Below are 21,386 nucleotides of genomic sequence, written 5' to 3'. Positions count from 1 at the left end.
AATAATAATAATAATTGTTGTTATTATTATTATTAATTTTACACTTTAAATCAAATCCATGGTTATTTTTCAATATTGATAATAATGTTTTTCAAATTTATTAATTATTTTAATAATAATAATAATAATATTTATAACACAAATAATACTATTTTTAATATTAATACTTTTAATTATAATAAAAATAATAATATTTATAATATAAAAAATTATATTTAAAAACCTAAGATACAAAATCTTAAATTCTAATATAAAATTTATTAGCTTGGGGTCTTGATGACGACCCAGGAACTTTGTATCCTGACACAGCCAAAAAGAATTACATCGTGACTCAAAACCCAAACTTTGGGTCTATGCTAATTAATTAACCCCTCATGGAGCAGTCTTTGTGGTGCTTTGAGGATTACTACGGCATGCACAAACCTTCTAAGTATTCCAATCTACCTTCCTCTTCACCACTAATACCAGGCTTGCCACATGCCAGCTGTTAGTCTTGAGGTTAAAGAATTTTTACCTCATCTAGCCATGATTCAACGACCACAGCTGAGGATTGAGTCGGTACTAGAGAAGGAATGAGCAGAGTAATCATTAGATCTATGGAAAGACAAGTTGAAACCCCCAGGCTCTTCATGACTAACTGGCATCAAACCTATGCTAGCAACATCAAGCGGCATCTCTGGCAGGCTAGCATTCCCATCCAGATATTGCGCAATTTGCCTCATGCTTGGCCTAGCTTGTGGTGTAGAGAAAGAACAAAGCAGACCTAACCTTAAAACCAATTCCATTTCCTCCACCTCGTAATTACCTTCCAATCTTGGATCACCTGTTCGAAGAATGTCTCCTATTTTCCAGGAATCAAGAACCCAGTCAACCAAAATCATCTTTTCTGCTGATTGTTCTGGCTCTAAAGGTTTCCTTCCACAAGCCATTTCAAGCATAAAAGTGCCGAAAGCAAAAACATCACTGCTGGTAGTGGCCCTTCCTGTTCTAGTAACCTCTGGCGCGATATATCCAACTGTTCCAACCACACAGGTTGTTTGAGGATTAGCCCCACGATCATAGAATTTAGCAAGCCCAAAATCTCCTAGTCGACCATTGAAATCATCATCTAACAGTATATTGCTAGCTTTCACATCTCTATGCAGAACAACCTGTTCCCACTCTTCATGGAGGTAAAGAAGGGCGGACGCAACTCCTCTGAGGACCTGATATCGCTGAACCCAATTAAGGCTGGGTGTGTCATTGCGAAATAGGAGTTTATCAAGGCTTCCATTGGGCATGTAATCATAGACCAAGAGGAGCTCTCCCTTTCTCCGGCAATAGCCTAGGAGCTGGACCAAGTTCCTGTGCCTCAGCCTTCCCATGCTAGCAATCTCAGCAACAAACTGCTTAGTTCCTTGTTTGGAATCATGGGATACTTTCTTGATCGCGACTTGCATATTGGAAGAAGGCAATACTCCTCTGTAAACCTTTCCAAAACCTCCACTTCCCAGCAACTTCCTGTCCGTGAAACCTGTAGTTGCTTTGTATAAATCCTTGTAGGAGAATCTTTGAGGACCATACTCCTGTTCCCAATCTTCGCGCAGTTCTTCATATTTCTTCCTCCTTATGATATAAGCAGCACCAGAGAATGCTACCAGCAAAATGATTGCTGTTATTGTTGGGACCAGAATTCTTAAATATGGTTTCTTTCTGGATTTTCTTTGAGGGGGAAGTGAAGGCAACTTTGACACGTCAAGACTTTGAGCTTGTCCGCCTCTGTTGAAGCTCCACCCCAGAATATAGTGGCTGCTAGCCACTGCTCCAGTAGATGCAGAAAAACCAACGTACATAGAATCCAACATAACAGAAGAAAGATCGAGAGATGTTGACAAGAGAGGCAAGGTTGGTTTTGTTCTTGTGACAGGAGCAACGGTAACATTGAGTAGCTTCTCTACTTCATCATAATCTATCCACACGTGCATCACGTGACCACTTGTGAGAGTCAAGCTCTTATTCTCCTTTTCCTTATCTGAAAAGTAGGTCACAGGAGCAGATTCAATGGATATCAAGCTGTCTACATCAATTCCAACGTGGTTGTCATTGATGTCTTTAAGATCCGGGCTTGGAACTGCATCCAGCTCAACTGCCAATAGATGGTTTGAAGACAGGCCATTGCTTGTAGAATTGAGGATTCCAAAGTATTGAGTTGCCATAGTCCCTGTGAAGTCCACAGATGGAGAGATTGTGAAGGCCATGCCATGGCCACCAAGTGTAGGCAGCTCAGGGACCATGGCAAACGCAAACTGGGTAGAGAACGAGAGAGACCGAGAATTGTTGAATAAAGATGTGTTGAACTGAAAAGGGAATGGGAAGAAAGCACGGCCAATTTGCCGTTTTGAAGTGTTTGTCAGCTCTAAGAGACCATTTGGATCGATTTTTGCATTCTCGCTGAGGAGCAGGTTGGCGCCAGTGAAGCCATGATAGATGAAGTGGTTTTCCTCTTGAGCTAAGGCCAAGAGCTTCAAGGAAACAAACAGGCCGAGTAGAAAGTGCAATGATTTGAACGATGCAATCATCATAAGAACGTGCAGAAGATTGCTTTTGCTTCTTCAGTTACACATTAATTGGTAAAAGAAAACAAACTTTTTTCGCTTCGAGTTTCTCCTTAATTGTTGTTACAGTTTCAAATCCTCAGTCTAAAGACTGAATTATAAACAATTCTCGTCACATTGCTATGACTTGGGCGCATTCGAACCTTCTTCAAAGCTTTTTCTTGGAAAAAAATAGGGAAAACTACTTTTCAAAGTGGATACAAGGTCAAAGAAAATAAAATTCTAAAATCTTCTATGGCAAGAAATAAATTCTATTACTAATTAATTGGACTTCCAAAATAATTATCATTTTACTGAATATTGAAGATTGAATCAATAGTTTTAAACCTCTGCTGCTCGGACATGCGGTGCGCAAGTGTCCAGATTCAGATCTGGTTTTCCAGAATTTCCTAGTTTGTTCACAGATTTAAAGTGTTGAAGGAACTCTACTTAGTTTAGGGTAAAAAGAAGATTGAAGTAACAAAGAGCACTGCAATGGCATTTCTTTAATTTATCTAAACCAAAATAAAAGGATGTTCAAGCCTGATTCTTATGAGCAATGGAAATGGGGTACTAGATTGAAACTAGATGGATGGCTTGCATAGGCTGAAGTTTTTTTTTTTAACGGTAAAAAAGATGCCAAGATGGCACAATTGTTTCTAAAATGTTTTAAAAAGTTAATGAGACTCCAGTCATTTTTTATGGGAATTAATAAGTTAGATTAATTTAAATAATACGAGTAAAAAAAATACAATGATAATAGATATATAAGAAAAAAATTGACAAAAAAAAATATTCAAGGGCGCCAACATTTTTAAAGAAGCAAAACAAATTTGAGATTTAGGTAATTAATTTGACTTGATTCAATAAGCTTGATTAATTTAATAATATGATTAAAAAAGATATCAACGGTAAATAAAATAATTTTTTTTTGCAATAGTTAACTATAAAAAATGAGTTACCAATATAAGACCCAATAGCAAATGAAGGAAAAGTCTGTGAACACCGTCTTATCACCAGAAATAAAACCAAGTAAAATATCATGAAATGAGCATTTCATGCTTATATTTAATTAATTAATTTAATTTAATAAAAAATTAAATTTCTCAAAAAAAGCTAAATTTAACAAAGAGCAACAAATAAAAAGACTCAATATAACCCACGTTATTTTCATAACCAATGAAAGTTTCTATAGAAATAAAATAAAAAAATAACGGAGTCTAATCTCTTATTAAATAAATACCGAATGATGAAGCTAAAGAGATCCGAGCTTAAATAAAGGAGAAAATGAGGATAAAATTTGATAGAAAAAAATTGGAGAATAAAATCATGAAAAAAAATTAATTCTAAAAACCATCTAAAATGAATAAATAAGGACCAAATTTAATAGATGAAAAAGTTGAAGGATGATGAAGTTGAAAAAAATTTTAATTCTATAAATTATTTCAAATAAAACAAATAATAATTACAAGAAAAGAGATCAAATTCCAAGAAAAAATAATTTGAAAGGCTGGTTTTAAATTTCAGAGGGTCAAGTGCAGAAATCGAGAAGGAAAAAAAGAAAGTTATTAGCACTAAATCTTAGATTGATTGACCACAAGCGTAACCTAAACATGAAAGAACTGTCAAGACGATTTCAACACCGCCTTGAAAACCACTATTTGTCTTCCAAACATACCAGCCACACAAATAGCATAAGAAAAGCCCACGTGCCAGGTTTTTTTTAATATAAATAGATTTATTAAATAATCAAATTGCTTGTAAATTAACTTTATTATAATAAAAAAAATCAGTTTAAAAAGATAAAAAAGCACCTGAATACAAGTTAATTGTTTTTGCTTGTAAGTGTACGTGTCTGAGATTAATTTGGATCCCGTGAAAAGACTAAATTGACCTCAATATTTCAGTGCAAGGGCAAATCTGCGAACGCACCATTCCAATGAATAAACTTAGTCAAGCACGTGTCTGAGATTTATTTATTTATTTATAATTTAATTTAATTTGAAGGGTGAAAAATCCATTTCAACGACGTTCTTCCTAGGTGGCCATCTTTGACTCTATGCAGAAGAACGATACAGTCATTTAATAAACAAATTTGTCAAATTAATTAATTATTTTAATATAAAAAATAATAAATTTAAAATTAATTATAGATAAATAAAAAATTAATCTTAAAAAATTTAAATATTTATAGGTCATGATTTATAGTGCAATATTTTAAGATAAAATTGTTTGAATCCCGATAAGCAATTTGTATTTAGACCGTTTACATTAAGTGACAAGCAATTTAATCTTCATAATAAATTATTGAATCATTAAAAACAGCCGTCGGCAAATTCAACAGCATTGAAGCATATAGAAGCTTCGATGTCGAAGGAAGAGGACTTGGCCCTGCTACTTGGTTTAGTAAAAGACTGGTTGGGGCAACAGTACAGCTAAATCCGGGTGACCCGGCAGGTCAACTCATGACTCAGGCGACCCGGATAAACTTGAACGAGATCCAGTTTTTTTTTTTAAATGTGAGATTTGAAACCCATTGTTATATATACTCTATGTTCCCAAGTAAAAAATCATGTTTTTTCAATGTGGGATAAAAAACGTTTTTAGTTTAAATACTTCAACTTAAAAACTTAACATAATATTTTTTTTATGTGGGATAAAAACCTTTTTAAAATATTCTTTTAAACTTCATTGTTTACAATATGTATAATTTATATTTACATGAATTTTTTCATATGAAATATTAAAACTTTAATTTTTTTTTTAATTTTTCTGGGTTGATCCGGGTTGACCTATGAAACCCGGGACCCGGCCTCTTGGCCGGGTCAACCCCGGGCCGGCTTTAATAACTATGGTTTTGACAATGGCAACCCAAATGACGTGAAACATATAATATAATGACAAACTTATAATACTTTAATTTTTTTTATTAATTTAAAGTATTATAAACTTATAAAATTTAGGGTAACTTTTTAATTTTTTTTCACATAATCCAATCCAGGGTAAAATTAAGGAAATCCAAACCCATTTTCAATTTTAACTCATTAATTTTTACGTAAGAGTAATGCTGCGGGCTCACCTATTATTTTAATAAAAAAAATATCATAAAAATCTAAGATCTAAAAACGTTGGGTGTGGCTGTAATATCGGATCTAAGAGCGTTGAGTCTGACTGTAATGCAAAACCCAACAATAATATTTATAATATTAATAATAATATTTAACTTGTTTGTCAAAAATTTTATTTTTTTAATCTTTCAAAAAAAAACATTATGGTTTTTCTTTCATAGTAATAATAATTTTTTAAAATTTAATAATAATAATAATAATAATAATAATAATAATAATAATAATATTAATTTTACACTTCAAATCAAATCTATGGATGTTTTTCAATATTGATAATAATTTTTTTTAAATTTATTAATTATTTTAATAATAATAATAATATTTATAACACAAATAATACTATTTTTAATATTAATACTTTTAATTATAATAAAAATAATAATATTTATAATACAAAAAATTATATTTAGAAACCTAACACACAAGAACCATGAGTCATAATGCAGAACTTATTAGCCTTGGGTTCTGATGATGGACACAAGAACTTTGGGTCCTAACACAGCCCAAGAGAATTCGATCCTGACTCAGTACCCAAGAGCATTGGATCCCGACGCAGGACACATTAGCCTTGGGTCCTGACTCAGGACCCAAGAAATTGGATCCTGAAGAAGGACCAATAATATTGGGTCAAACGGAGTTGTAGACCTAAGGGATTTGGGTCTACTCCATAACCACACCCAAGCTCCCTTGGGTGTGCCCTCCTTTTCCTGTCCCAAGTTTTTTGGGTCTGGAAGAGACTGCCCAAACTAAGAGAAAAGAAAAAAAAAATGAAAAACAATTATTGATGGGTCCTTGTAGAGGTAGGACCCATGCTGATGGGTCTAGCGGCAGCTGGACCCAAAGCTATTTTGGGTCCTTCTCGGGACAAGACCCAACTTAATATATTCTCATTGGATGTAACTGCGCAACCAGACCCAATCTCAATATACTTAAAAACAAAATAAAAAAATATATAAAAACATAAAAAACATTAATTTAAAATAAAGAAAACAATAAAAAAATTTCAGATTTTTTTCAAAGCATTTTTAAAACGCAAAACAAAACATGCTTTAATAATGAAATTCAACTCAACTTGAAATGAAAAAAAAAATTATCATCACCCAACTTTTGTATAATATAAAAAAAGGTCATATTAATTTATTTTCTCTTTACAGTATAAAAAAAAATCAATAAGAGAAAAGAAACAAATTTCAAGAGGGAAAAAATAAAATTGGAAATATCTTAAAATATTTTTTATTTTTTAAAAAATATATTGTGATAATTTTTTTTATTTTTTAAATCTATTTTATATATAATCACATCAAAATAATACAAAAATATCTTAATATCAATTAAAGGAAAAAATAATAATATGAAGTAAAGACAAAAAATAAAAATTGTCAAATGTTTTTCAAAGCATTTTTGAAAACCAAAATCAAACATGCTTTAATAAGAAAATTCAACCCCACCTGAAATGAAAAAATAATTATCATCACCCAACTTTTGTATAATATAAAAAAAGTCACATTAATTTAATTTTTTTTTACAGTTTGAAAAAAAAATCAATAAGAAAAAAGAAATGTTTTTTCAAGAGAGTAAAAAATAAAATTGGAAATATCTTAAAATATTTTTAAAAATATATTGAGATAATATTTTTTTAATTTTTTTAAATATATTTTTTATATAATCACATCAAAATAATACAAACACATCTTAATATGAATTAAGAAAAAATATTAATTTGAAGTGAAGAAAATAATAGTAATAATAATAATAATAATAATAACAATAATAACAATAACAATAACAATAATAATAATTGATTTTACCCTTCAAATCAAATCTATGTTTTCTTTAATAGCAATAATATTTATTTTTATTGTAATAATATTAATGAATTTAATAATATTTATAATATTAATAATAATATTTAACTTCTCTGCACAAATTCTCATATTTTTCAATCTTTTAAAAAATAATTATGCTTTTCTTCTATGACAATAGTAATTTTGTTTTAAAATCTAGTAATGACAATAACAACAACAATAATAGTAATAATAATTCTTAATTTTACCCTTCAAATTAAATCTATTTTTTTCAATATTAATAATATTTTCTACAAATTTATTAATTATTATAAGAATAATATTAATTATAATAAAAATTATAATATTTATAATAAAAAATAGTATTTTTAATATTAATAATATTAATTATAAAAAAAATCATAATATTTATATCACAAATAATAATATTTCTAACACTAATACTTTTAATTATAATAAAAATAATAATATTTAGAATACAAATAATTATATTTATCATATTAATAATAGTATTGAACTTGTCTGGCCAAATTTTTTATAGTAAAAATGTTTTTAAAAAAGTTTATTAACGATAATAATAATAATAATAATTGATATTTTTTTCATTTTTCTTATTTGCCCGCAGTACGGCCCGGGCTCACCTTTTATTTTAATAAAAAGATATAATAAAAATCTAAGATCTAAAAGTGTTGAGTTTGGCTGCAACGACGAACCCATGAGCGTTGCGTCTGGCTGCAACGCTAAATCCAACAATAATATTTATAATATTAATATTAATATTTAACTTGTCAACCAAATTTTTTATTTTTTTAATCTTAAAAAAAATATGTTTTTTCTTCGATAATAATAATATTTTTTTAAAATTTAATTATTATTATTATTATTAATTATTTTACACTTCAAATGAAATCTATAGTTGTTTTTCAATACTGATAATAATGTTTTTCAAATTTATTAATTATTTTAAAAATAGTAATATTTATATCACAAATAATACTATTTTTAATATTAGTACTTTTAATTATAATAAAAATAATTATATTTATATCATAAATAATTATATTTAGAAATCTAAGATCCAAGAATCTTGGGTCTTGATGTCACATCCATTAGTTTTGGGTCCTGACATAACCTAAGGAAATTGGGTCCTGACACAGGACCCAAGAACATTGGGTTTTGACTCACGACCTATTAGCCTTGATTCCTGACGCATAACCCATTAGCCTTAGGTCCTGACGAAGGACCAATAATCTTGGGCTAGGCGGGTCTTTAAGACCAAAGGGATTTGGATTTGGGTCTGTGCCTAGCCACACCCAAGCTCCTTGGGTGAGGCGTCGTTTCTTACCCAAGTTTCTTGGTTCTGGAAGAAAATGCCTGACCCAATAGAAAAGAAAAAAAAAAAATAGTGATGGGTCCTGCTAGGAGCAGGACTTAACGCTGATGGATCCTGTTAGGGACAAGACCCAAGGCTGATGGGTCCAGCGGCGGCTGGACCCAAAGTTATTTTGGGTCCTGCTGGATAGGACCCAACTTAATATATTCTTTTTGGTGTGGCTATGCAACCAGACTCAATCTCAATATATTTAAAAACAAAATACAAAAACATAAAAAATATTAATTTGAAGTAAAGAAAACAATAAAAAAAATTTAAATTTTTTTCAAACCATTTTTGAATCGCAAAACCAAACATACTTTAATAAGAAAATTCAACCCAACTTGAAATGAAAAAAAATTATCATCACCCAACTTTTGTATAATATAAAAAAAAGTCACATTAATTTATTTTCTCTTTACAGTATGAAAAAAATCAATAAGAGAAAAAAATATTTGAAGAGGGAAAAAAATAAAATTGAAAATATCTTAAAATATTTTTTTTGAAATATATTGAGATAATATTTTTTATTGTTTTAAATCTATTTTTTATATAATCACATCAAAATAATACAAAAACATCTTAATATGAATTAAAAGAAAAAATATTAATTTGAAGTAATGAAAAAAATAAAAAATTGTCAAATTTGTTTCAAAGCATTTTTAAAAACCAAAACAAAACATGTTTTAATAAGGAAATTCAACCCCACCTGAAATGATAACAATAAATAATAATTTTGTTTTCAATTTACTAATGACAACAATAAATAACAATAATATTTAGTATAGTAATAATAATATTAAACTTGTCTAGTCCAAGTTTTTATAGTAATAATATTTTTATAAAATTTATTTACGATAATAATAATAATAACAATAACAATAACAATAATAATTGTTATTAGTTATTATATTTGTTTTCATTTTTTTTTCAAATTTGTTAATTTTCTCTACGAGTTCTACAACTCCTGGGGGGTCTGCAGACCTCAGGCGCAATAGAAGAAACCCAGACGGGTGGGTCTGCACCCCGCTCCTAGTTCTGCACACCCCAAGCGCGGGGTTCTGCAGACCTTGGCAAGTGGGTCTGCAGCCTAGGGGTGAGGGTTTGGAAACTGGGTTAGCAATCATCGCCCGGGTATGCAACCCTTGCTCGCTTCTTCTTATTATTATTATTATTATTATTATTATTAAAACCTAATGCTTGCTTTAAGCATGTTTGGTTCCATTTAAAGCTGCTATTGTTTTGTGGATTCGATTTATTTTTTATAATGTTTGTTAAGCCAATTTTTTATATGAAAAAAATATTAATTTAATATTTGTTTTAAATTTATTTTATAATTTTAATGTATTAATATAAAAATACATTATTTTAATATATTTTAAATTAAAAATACTTTTAAAAAATAACATATAATGCACTACTAAACACACACTATAAAAGAGGATATACACACGTTCTTTCCTTCAACGTGTAATTTTTGTGCCACACAACTTTAAAATAGAAAGAGAAAGAGGAAGTTGAAAGAAGTATCTATAAATTTAATTTTTAAAGATAAATTGTCAATAAATCTTCTTGTGCTAATTCTTAAGATCAATAAATTTATTTTTATAGCTTATCTTCCAAGAAAGTTCAAATTTAATTGTGCTTTATATATTTAAAAAATTACCTTTAATTGTTTTTTCTTTCAAAAAATATTTCATAATATCTTTTTTGAATGTATGTTTTTTTCTCATTTATAAAACAATTTATAATTATAATCTATTCTTTTTTTATACGACCATTATTATAAATTATTCAAATGAAATTATGATTGTAAAAATAAAAAAAATATAAATTTTCAGATATGTAATTTTATTTTTATAAATAAAAAACTTAAATATCTTTAAGCATAATGACATGCTTCAAAAATTTTCAAAGAATTATGACAATTGACAAGAATAAAATTTTATGATAATAAATATTTAATTTTAAAATTTTGGAGAAAAATATAAAAACATATATAAATGTAAAACAAAATACATAATGAAACTTGTCATTTACAAGAAAAAAAAAAAGAAAAACAAGATAACCAAAACCATAGACACAATTAATAAAGATGGGTAGCGGGCATGCATGCCAAGGCGGAGCTCTGGCAAATATTTGAAGATGATAGATGTTATTTTATAAATTACTTTTAATATAAAAATATATAAAAATAATATATTTTAATTTTTTAAAAAATAATTTTTAATATCATAACATCAAAATAATTCAAAACATAAAAAAATAATTTTAAATTAAAAAAATTAAAAAACTGCATTTCCAAATGCTATCTAAATATTCAACATTCACGACCAAAGAGCAGGGCATAGCTGATTTCAATTTTATCATGGTCAAGTTCTTATTTTCCTCATCAAGCACACACCATTGAGATGGCATGTATTGGACTCCATATGATGCTATTAGCATCTCTTCATCACCTTGTCCAGATAAATCCATGGAAATTTTAGCTGTTCATCGAAGCGAAAGAGCCCCCAATGTCTCTCGAAATGTCCTGGTGCAATGCTCTTCTGATTCTTCGATTAGGCCAAAGAGATACACATCCAATTAACCTCGTCGGACAGGGGTTCCCTTCTTTAAAGAGACCGTCATGGAACGTTTTAGCTAATTTGGGGTCGGCATTAATGTTACCATCTGTAGGCAGCCAACTTCTCCCATTATGATCTTCAAATCGCCAGCACTGTTACCATCTGTAGGCCAGCCAACTTCTCCCATTATGAGCTTTAATTTGACGAACTTCACAGTGTGAATCGTGACATCCTTTATGTTGTTACGGAAATTGCCATCAGGTTGTTTGTTGGAAGATGATTCATGAACATCAGCATTAAGGGCTGCTGTAGCTTTGATTTTGTCTCTGACTCCATCATTGTCCTAAGCCTTATGAACGTCTTGAAATGGTGGAAACGTAAACGTAACATTGTCGCAAGTGCTATTAAAACTTGACAAGAAAGGCTCGTTCCCAACAGTCGAAGATGGGTTATTGGAAGATGATTTGTAAACATCAGCATTAAGGGCTACTGTAGCTTTGAATTTGTCTCCGACTTCAACCTTGTCCAAAGCCTTTTGAACGTTTCGCCAAAACTGGCAATCAGCTGGCGTTTCTTTTATTAAAATTCTTTAGTAGTTTTAAATAGTTTGTGTAAGCAATTAAGCATGTGATACTTGCAAAAGGGAAAAGACGGAACGGGTGGCTTATCCAGTTTGCTGCAACCTCACAAGATACTTTCAAATATCTTGGAACTGTTCAAAAGGTTGTGGTTCAAGCTATTCATGAGCTCTGCCTATCATCATCAATCAGATGTTTGTCTATGTATAGTCCCAATAAGTGGTATTCATGGCTGTCATTGGCTGCAACATCAGCCATCACTTTGCCATCAAGATGTCTCCCTTTCACTTTTTAGTGACAATTAGCTATTTTTTAAGCTTTTTCATTTTGTTTTGTTAGTGTAATAATGTTATTTTTTAAAGTATTTATTGTTTAAAAATATATTAAAATAATATATATATTTTTTTAAAAATTACTTTTAACATATTTAAAAACATAAAAAAAACTTATTTAAAACAAAATTAAAATTTTTAAAAAACATTTTAAAATACAAAAACAAACTTTTATTTCATAATAAAAACCACACCACTCACAGATCATCCTTCCCTGATTCATTTCTTTTCCTATAGGCGGATTATCTTAGTGAGCTGATTTGGTCAGTCACAGCCACTATAACAGTTGATCCATGGCTGCAGTCCTTGCCTTTGACACCTCTGTGACCAGCAAGATATTACCAGGAGGAAAGGGAGTGGTTGGTTCTCTCTTCCAAGCTCTCACGGGCACCATAAGTTCATATGAACACATCAGTACCGGTAATTTTCACGTTGATGGCTATCCTGCATCTGTATCAACTTCCTTTTGTTTTGTTTTTTTTTTTTTGTGGTATTTTTCGGGGAGGCTAATGTCTGTTAAATCTTTTCCAGTATGAGCTTGTTTTTCCTAAGATGGAATCAAGTCACTTCATGTTTACCTTGCTCTGTGTAAGTTCTTTGAGGGACCCAAATTAGAATTAAAGTTGATCATTACAACTAATCTCCATGCTTGATAAATTAGAGTCTGTTTAATCACTAAGGGTAGTTGGATGCAGGAAAGGCTGCACAGCAAGTGAACGTACTCTGTCCCAAGAGGTTGCGCTGCCTCATCTGCAACAAGCTGTGACCCAATAACCAGGAGAAATGATGGAAACTTATTGATCAGACATCTCTAGCCTTTTCATTAGGTAATTGACTATGTACACTCTTTCTGAAAGCAGGGTTATTAATATTGCTGCCTTCTTATTGCAAATTTTGTTGCAATGTTTCTTTTACTTTTTCTTGGCTGGTGTTTTAATCCCTTTTCAACCTACAAAGCTGCTGTCTATATCTTCTTTCTTCCTTGAACGTGGTTTTTGCAATCTTGACTGTTTGTAGAAAGATTAAAACAGTTATATGTGTGTATAACATCAGCATCAAGATACATTATCACCATTTTTTTTTATTCCACTACTAGTCTGTGAATAAACCACCCGGCCAGCAGCCATATCACACTGAACTGCACTCTAGTTAGGATAATCGATGATACTGGGTGTTGGATTTTCTGTATTTTAGAAAGTTGACTGAAGCCTATGCTTCTGCAGATCACTATATCAGAAGTCAGAATATTTCAATATGTAATTAACCTTCCATGTAAAAACGAGGTAGGCATAGGTGATTAATCATTTGAGTCCATAACAGAAGTAAGTGGAGAGTTTTATCAAAAAAGGAACAAGGACTAAATGAATGGAGAAGGAAGATCTGTGAAACTGATTCTAACTAGTTTGGGAATGAGGCATAGTTGAGTTGAATTGTGGGGTGGGGTTAGAGCACTGAGGAGAATGGAAGAAGCTACACGGCCATCATTGACCAGCATTGTTTCATCAAACATTGTACTATTTCAACCATGTGTTTTGCTTAAATCATAAATTATACCTATGTTTGTATGCTAATTAATTAACCCCTCATGGAGCAGTCTTTGTTGTGCTTTGAGGATTACTATGGTATGCACAAACAAGGTAACCCTCTAAGTATTCCAATCTACCTTCCTCTTCACCACTAATACCAGGCTTGCCACATGCCAGCTGTTAGTCTTTAGGATTAAAGAATTTTTACCTCGTTAAGCCATGATTCAACGACCACAGCTGAGGATTGAGTCGGTACTAGAGAAGGAATGAGCAGAGTAATCATTAGATCTATGGAAAGACAAGGTGAAATCCCCAGGCTCTTCATGACTAACTGGCATCAAACCTATGCTAGCACCATCGAGAGGCATCTCTGGCAGGCTAGCATTCCCATCCAGATATTGCGAAATTTGCCTCATGCTTGGCCTAGCTTGTGGTGTAGAGAAAGAACAAAGCAGACCTAGCCTTAAAACCAATTCCATTTCCTCCACCACGTAATTACCTTCCAATCTTGGATCACCTGTTCGAAGAATGTCTCCTATTTTCCAGGAATCAAGAACCCAGTCAACCAAAATCATCTTCTCTGCTGATTGTTCTGGCTCTACAGGTTTCCTTCCACAAGGCCATTTCAAGCATAAAAGTGCCAAAAGCAAAAACATCACTGCTGGTAGTGGCCCTTCCTGTTCTAGTAACCTCTGGCGCGATATATCCAACTGTTCCAACCACACAGGTTGTTTGAGGATTAGCCCCACGATCATAGAATTTAGCAAGCCCAAAATCTCCTAGTCGACCATTGAAATCATCATCTAACAGTATATTGCTAGCTTTAACATCTCTATGAAGAACAACCTGTTCCCACTCTTCATGGAGGTAAAGAAGGGCAGACGCAACTCCTCTGAGGACCTGATATCGATGAACCCAATTAAAGCTGGGTGTGTCATTGTGAAATAGGAGTTTATCAAGGCTTCCGTGGGGCATGTAATCATAGACCAAGAGGAGCTCTCCCTTTCTCCGGCAATAGCCTAGGAGCTGGACCAAGTTCCTGTGCCTCAGCCTTCCCATGCTAGCAATCTCAGCAACAAACTGCTTAGTTCCTTGTTTGGAATCATGGGATACTTTCTTGATCGCGACTTGCATATTGGAAGAAGGCAATACTCCTCTGTAAACCTTTCCGAAACCTCCACTTCCCAGCAACTTCCTGTCCGTGAAACCTGTAGTTGCTTTGTATAAATCCTTGTAGGAGAATCTTTGAGGACCATACTCCTGTTCCCAATCTTCGCGCAGTTCTTCATATTTCTTCCTCTTTATTATATAAGCAGCACCAGAGATTGCTACCAGCAAAATGATTGCTGTTATTGTTGGGACCAGAATTCTTAAATATGGCTTCTTTCTGGATTTTCTTTGAGGGGGAAGTGAAGGCAACTTTGACACGTCAAGACTTTGAGCTTGTCCGCCTCTGTTGAAGCTCCACCCCAGAATATAGTGGCTGCTAGCCACTGCTCCAGTAGATGAAGAAAAACCAACGTACATAGAATCCAACATAACAGAAGAAAGATCGAGAGGTGTTGACAAGAGAGGCAAGGTTGGTTTTGTTCTTGTGATAGGAGCAACTGTAACATTGAGTAGCTTCTCTACTTCATCGTAATCTATCCAGACGTGCATCACATGACCACTTATGAGAGTCAAGCTCTTATTCTCCTTTTCCTCATCTGAAAAGTAGGTCACCGCAGCAGATTCAATGGATATCAAGCTGTTTACATCAATTCCAACGTGGTTGTCATTGATGTCTTTAAAATCCGGGCTTCGAATTGCATCCAGCTCAACTGCCAATAGATGGTTTGAAGACAGGCCATTGCTTGTAGAATTGAGGATTCCAAGGTACTGAGTTGCCAAAGCCCCTGTGAAGTTCGTAGATTGAGAGATTGTGAAGGCCATGCCATGGCCACCAAGTGTAGGCAGCTCAGAGACCATGGAAAACGCAAACTGGGTAGAGAAAGAGAGAGACCGAGAATTGTTGAATAAAGATGTGTTGAACAGAAAAGGGAATGGGAAGAAAGCACGGCCAATTTGCTGTTTTGAAGTGTTTGTCAGCTCTAAGAGACCATTTGGATGGATTTTTGCAATCTCGCTGAGGAGCAGGTTGGCTCCAGTGAAGCCATGATAGATGAAGTGGTTTTGCTCTTGAGCTAAGGCCAAGAGCTTCGAGGAAACAAACAGGCCGAGCAGGAAGTGCAATGATTTGAAAGCGGCAATCATCACATGAACAAGTAGAAGATTGTTTTTGCTTCTTCAGTTACACATTGGTAAAAGTTTTTTCGCTTCGAGTTTTTCCTTAATTGTTGTTACAGTTTCTAAAGACTGAATTATTAACACGTCTCTTCACATTGCTATGACTTGCGTGCATGCGAACCTTCTCCAAAACTTTTTCTCTTAAAAAATAGGGAAAACTACTTTTCAAAGTTGATACAGTATCAAAGAAAATAAAATTCTAAAATCTTCTATGGCAAGAAACAAATTCTATTACTAATTGGACTTCCAAAATAATTATCATTTTACTGAATATTGCAGATTGAATCAATAGTTTTAAACCTCTGTTGCTCGGACATGCGATGCGCAAGTGTCCGGATTCAGACCTGGTTTTTCAGAATTCCCTAGTTTGTTCACAGATTTGAAGTGTTGAAGGAACTGTAATTAGGGACGTTAATGTTTTTCAAATAAAACAAATAGTAAACAAAAGAAAAGAGACTAAACTCAAAGAAAAAACAAATTGAAGTGTTGGTTCAAGAATCCAAGTGGAAATCAAGAAGAAAAAAAAAAGAAAAAAGGATATTTGTGTTAAACTTGGTCCATTTCAACGACGTTATTTCTGGGTGGCCATCTTTGACTTTTTTATACAAAAGAACGATCCGTCTTGTTAAATATTGATAGCTAGCAGAAAATTAAATCTATCAGCAGCTCTAATCTTTGAAGGATGGTCAAAGTGGCCCCTCTGATTCTCAATGCTTAAAGTCTACTTTGTGTTTTGATCAAGAAACTAGGAGAGGGTAAAGATGACAATAAACAGTTGTAGTAGTCACTCGTACGGTGTATTTAGAGTTTTTTTGTTTTTATGATTTAAAAATATTTTTTTAAAAAAATAAATATTTTTTAATTTTAAATAAATATTTTTATTGTATTTTTAAATGATTTCAATCGGCTGATATTAAAAATAATTTTTTAAAATATTAATTTAATATATTTCTAAAAAGATAGACTTAAAAAACAATATTCAGTCCACTTCTTTTAAAAGAAAATAGTAATAAATGAATATAATAAATAGTAGAAATTAAATACGTCATGCGATGCGATGCGATGCCGTAGCCGATACGTAATGGCTAAGAAAGAAACTTGAGGTGGACACGTAATGCGTTGGCGTGGCTCTAGTCTCGTCTCCTCATGCGTTGGCGTAGCACACAGATTATTCTTGTCTTTTTTCTATTTCTATCGTTTTTTTTTCTTTTTTTGATTAAGTAATATTTGAGTTCTATAATCTTATCAATTTTAAGAAGCAATGACAAGATTTATAGAATCATTTGAATTAACCAACCATTTAATAAATAAATTCTCCAAATTAATTATTTTAACATGAAAAAACAACAGGCTTAAAATAAATTATAAATGGATAAGAAATTAATCTTAAAAAATCCAAATAATATTAATTCCAAATTGAAAGATTATAAGATCTTATAACATACATATATAGTAGAAATTGAAAGTTTAAATTGGCTTGTAAAACACAAAAACTTTAAGATTAGAGAGATTTTAGGCCATGTGAATTTTGAGCTTAATTAAATCAGTGCTCGACTAGAGTTTGAATTAATTATAAAATATTTTCAAAATTATTTGTAGGCTATGATCTATAGTGCAATATTTTAAGATGATTTGTTTGAATTCTGAAAAGCAATTTGTACAGTTTATATTAAGTGACAAGCAAATTTAACCTTCATAATAAATTATTGAATCATTAACACACTAATTAACATAACAGGTTTTCTTTGTTTCTATATAATTCTTTAGTAAGTAATAATATCTATTTTGCTTATATAATTTATTATTTATTTGATGTGAAAGGCATCAAAATTATTTTCCAACAAAATCAACATGATCAATCATATATCGACCATCATCGATTGACTTTAATCAACCACAATAATCAACCAAGATGGATTGACAATGCATGCTAAGTTTAAATAGAATTTGTTATTTGTTTCATAAATCTATTAATTCTGCTAGTTAAGAAATATTTGTATATTATTAATCAAACACTACAATTTTAACACAATTGAATAACTCTTACAAGCCCTCCTTGCCTCTGGGCTTATGGTCTGCAGGGAGGTCGACTGTTCTATGGTAAAATAACTCACAAGATACAAGTGGTTGGAAAAAATTGAACAGTTCCTTGCCTGGAATCATGGGATACTTTCTTCAAAATATACAAGTGGTTGGAAAAAAATTGCACAAATGCTACAATCTTCGAAATTATGCGGCACCTTCCTCTGTATTTCACATCGAAAAAGTCTTAATGTACATATTTACGTAATCAATCCTCCATGAAGCATTGCTGGTTCAACGACCACTGAGGATTGATTCAGAGTCGGACAAGGAATTGGAAGAAATTCCATCTGATGATATCGGGATTGTTAAAACATGCTCTGTAGATGCATCATTGCTAACTGGAACTAAACCGATTCCTTCACCGTGCAGTGGTAAATCAGGTAGAGTAGCATTTCCATCCAGATATTGCACCGCTTGCCTCATGCTAGGTCTGGCTGCCGGAGTGCGATGTGTACAGAGCAGGCCTAGCTTTAAGACCACCTCCATTTCTTCCTCCACGTGGTTACCTTCAAATCTAGGATCAACTGTCCCAAGAATGGCACCTCTCTTCCAGCATTCAAGTACCCAGTCAACCAGAACAACCTCCTCAGGTGGTCTTTCTGACTCTACAGGCTTCCTTCCACATGCCACTTCGAGCATAAATGTCCCAAAAGAAAAAACATCGCTGCAGGTAGTTGACTTTCCTGTTCTAGTAATCTCTGGTGCAAGATATCCAACTGTTCCAACCACTTTGGTTGTTTGAGGAGTTGATCCATGGTCATGAAACTTAGCTAGCCCAAAATCTCCTAGCCGTCCGTTAAGATCGGCATCTAATAGAACATTGCTAGCTTTCACATCTCTATGCAGAACGACCTGTTCCCACTCTTCATGAAGGTAAAGAAGGGCAGACGCAACTCCCCTGATGATTTGATATCGCCGACCCCAATTAAGGCAGGGTGTGTCATTGCGAAATAGGAGTTTATCAAGGCTTCCGTTGGGCATATAATCATAGACCAAGAGGAGCTCTCCCTTTCGCCGGCAATAGCCGAAGAGCTGGACCAAGTTCCTGTGCCTCAGCCTCCCCATGCTAGCAATCTCAGAAACGAATTCCTTGGTTCCTTGCCTGGAATCATGGGATACTTTCTTGACCGCGACTTGCATATTGGAAGAAGGCAATACTCCTCTGTAAACCTTTCCGAAACCCCCACATCCCAGCAACTCACTGTCTGTGAAACCCTTGGTTGCTTTGTATAAATCCTTGTAGGAGAATCTTTGAGGACCATATTCCTGTTCCCAATCTTCGCGCAGTTCTTCATATTTCTTCCTCCTTATTATAAAAACATCACCAGAGATTGCTACCAGCAAAATGATTGCTGTTATTGTTGGGACCACAATTCTTAAATTTGGTTTCTTTCTTGATTTTCTCCGAGTAGGAAGTGTAGGCAACTTTGACACGTCAAGGCTTTGAGCTTGTCCGCCTCTGTTGAAGCTCCACCCCAGAATATAGTGGCTGCTAGCCACTGCTCCAGTAGATGAAGAAAAACCAACGTACATAGAATCCAACATAACTGAAGAAAGATCGAGAGGTGTTGACAAGAGAGGCAAGGTTGGTTTTGTTCTTGTGATAGGAGCAACCGTAACATTGAGTAGCATCTCTACTTCATCGTAATCTATCCACACGTGCATCACATGACCACTTATGAGAGTCAAGCTCTTATTCTCCTTTTCCTCATCTGAAAAGTAGGTCACCGGAGCAGATTCAATGGATATCAAGCTGTTTACATCAATTCCAACGTGGTTGTCATTGATGTCTTTAAGATCCGGGCTTGGAACTGCATCCAGCTCAACTGCCAATAGATGGTTTGAAGACAGGCCATTGCTTGTAGAATTGAGGATTCCGAAGTACTGAGTTGCCAAAGCCCCTGTGAAGTTCACAGATGGAGAGATTGTGAAGGCCATGCCTTGGCCACCAAGTGTAGGCAGCTCAGGAACCATGGCGAACGCAAACTGGGTAGAGAATGAGAGAGACCGAGAATTGTTGAATAAAGATGTGTTGAACTGAAAAGGGAATGGGAAGAAAGCACGGCCAATTATCCGTTTTGAAGTGTTTGTCAGCTCTAAGAGACCATTTGGATGGATTTTTGCAATCTCGCTGAGGAGCAGGTTGGCTCCAGTGAAGCCATGATAGATGAACTGGTTTTCCTCTTGAGCTAAGGCCAAGAGCTTCAAGGAAACAAACAGGCCGAGTAGAAAGTGCAATGATTTCAACGATGCAATCACCATTGTCATACACGGCGTCGCGCGACGGTTCTAGTTTTAAAGATTTTATTGGAGTCGTAATGTAAGTAATTTTGAACGGATCAGAAATTCAATTACTAAATTAGTTATGACTAAAGGAAGTTAAAGATTATTTTTATTTATGTTTTTATTTTATTTAAATGTTATAATATTTTAAACTTATTTATAATTTGTTTTTAAAGAAGGTTAATGTCGGTTTCTAAAAATAAAAGACACGTCAAAAAAGTATACAAATCCATAAAAATAGAATACTCGCCTAAAATGTTAACATTTAACCCTAGAAAAGCTACATCTGAGTTAAAAAAAATAAAACAATGGACATAATCCATATTTTATTTTTAAACTTTTGACATCGGGTTTTTTTTTTTTGTAAAACATAGAGGTGTCGACAAATCTAAAAAGAAAGATTATGTTGGTATTGCAAAAAATAGGCATAAACCATACTTGAGATTTGAGCTTTGTACCGGTGCACGATGACGAGATAAATGAGTGTTGGGCCCATGTTGTTATTCTTTTTTATATTTATTTCGAGTAATTTACAAAATGCAAAGAAAATTTAAAAAATACTTGTATAAAAAATAAATAAAATACCACTAAGAATCTCCAAAATTACCGAAGTGCCATTGTATAGGTAAAATAACAAAAATACCTCTGGTGGCGCGAGTAGCTCACGCGCGGCCACTTTTGGAGGGGTGAAATTTTTCTGAGAGATTCCGGGCCAAAAAGTGTAGATTCTGGTAGATTTGTGGGAGAGGATTCCGATGACGGTGGTTTCGATGGCCGTTGATGGCTGATGAAACAGAATCGACGGTTTGAATTTTCGGATGGCCGAAGAAGTCGCGGCCTTTTCCGACCAG

At 33.1% G+C, this 21,386-nt stretch overlaps 3 protein-coding genes and 1 long non-coding RNA gene across 6 annotated transcripts in view; 1 reads left to right on the top strand and 3 right to left on the bottom strand.

Annotated features, from left to right (window-relative positions):
- The window catches only part of LOC7478733 (L-type lectin-domain containing receptor kinase SIT2-like), a 49,638-nt gene extending 29,118 nt beyond the window's left edge, over positions 1-20,520 (bottom strand). The window contains exons 1-2 of one of the 2 annotated variants that reach the window (XM_052455970.1): positions 19,434-20,520; positions 1,206-1,480 (exon numbers count right to left, since the gene is read on the bottom strand). In XM_052455970.1, coding sequence (XP_052311930.1) covers positions 1,206-1,480; positions 19,434-20,520 — 1,362 coding nt within the window. The remainder of the gene's footprint in view (positions 1-1,205; positions 1,481-19,433) is intronic. The other variant, XM_052455971.1, reaches the window with a different exon arrangement.
- LOC112328687 (uncharacterized) overlaps positions 1-20,691 on the top strand; it is a 32,341-nt gene extending 11,650 nt beyond the window's left edge. The window contains exons 1-3 of one of the 2 annotated variants that reach the window (XR_002983811.2): positions 12,507-12,775; positions 12,887-12,943; positions 13,051-16,271. This is a non-coding gene — a long non-coding RNA (uncharacterized LOC112328687). Of the gene's footprint in view, positions 1-12,506; positions 12,776-12,886; positions 12,944-13,050; positions 16,272-20,394 lie in introns of those variants that run through there. The other variant, XR_008060170.1, reaches the window with a different exon arrangement.
- LOC7468619 (L-type lectin-domain containing receptor kinase SIT2) lies at positions 239-16,402 on the bottom strand. Its single transcript, XM_002314122.4, is given in 3 exon segments — positions 239-763; positions 14,339-14,498; positions 14,500-16,402. Coding segments are annotated over 3 exon segments (2,028 nt in total). The 5' UTR covers positions 16,135-16,402; the 3' UTR covers positions 239-530.
- LOC18102007 (L-type lectin-domain containing receptor kinase SIT2) lies at positions 18,151-19,423 on the bottom strand. The gene has a single exon (XM_006378960.3). The coding sequence runs from the start codon at positions 19,390-19,392 to the stop codon at positions 18,484-18,486; it is 909 nt and encodes a 302-aa protein (XP_006379022.3). The 5' UTR covers positions 19,393-19,423; the 3' UTR covers positions 18,151-18,483.
- Positions 20,692-21,386: the final 695 nt, after the last annotated feature.

Source organism: Populus trichocarpa, chromosome 9, assembly GCF_000002775.5.
Source record: "Populus trichocarpa isolate Nisqually-1 chromosome 9, P.trichocarpa_v4.1, whole genome shotgun sequence".
Classification (NCBI taxonomy): Eukaryota; Viridiplantae; Streptophyta; class Magnoliopsida; order Malpighiales; family Salicaceae; genus Populus; species Populus trichocarpa.
This window is presented reverse-complemented; position numbering and strand designations above follow the sequence as displayed.

What these genes read in the sequence shown, in the direction of transcription:
- LOC18102007 (XM_006378960.3), bottom strand. Translation starts at nt 19,392, where the DNA reads ATGCAAGTCGCGGTCAAGAAAGTATCCCATGATTCCAGGCAAGGAACC.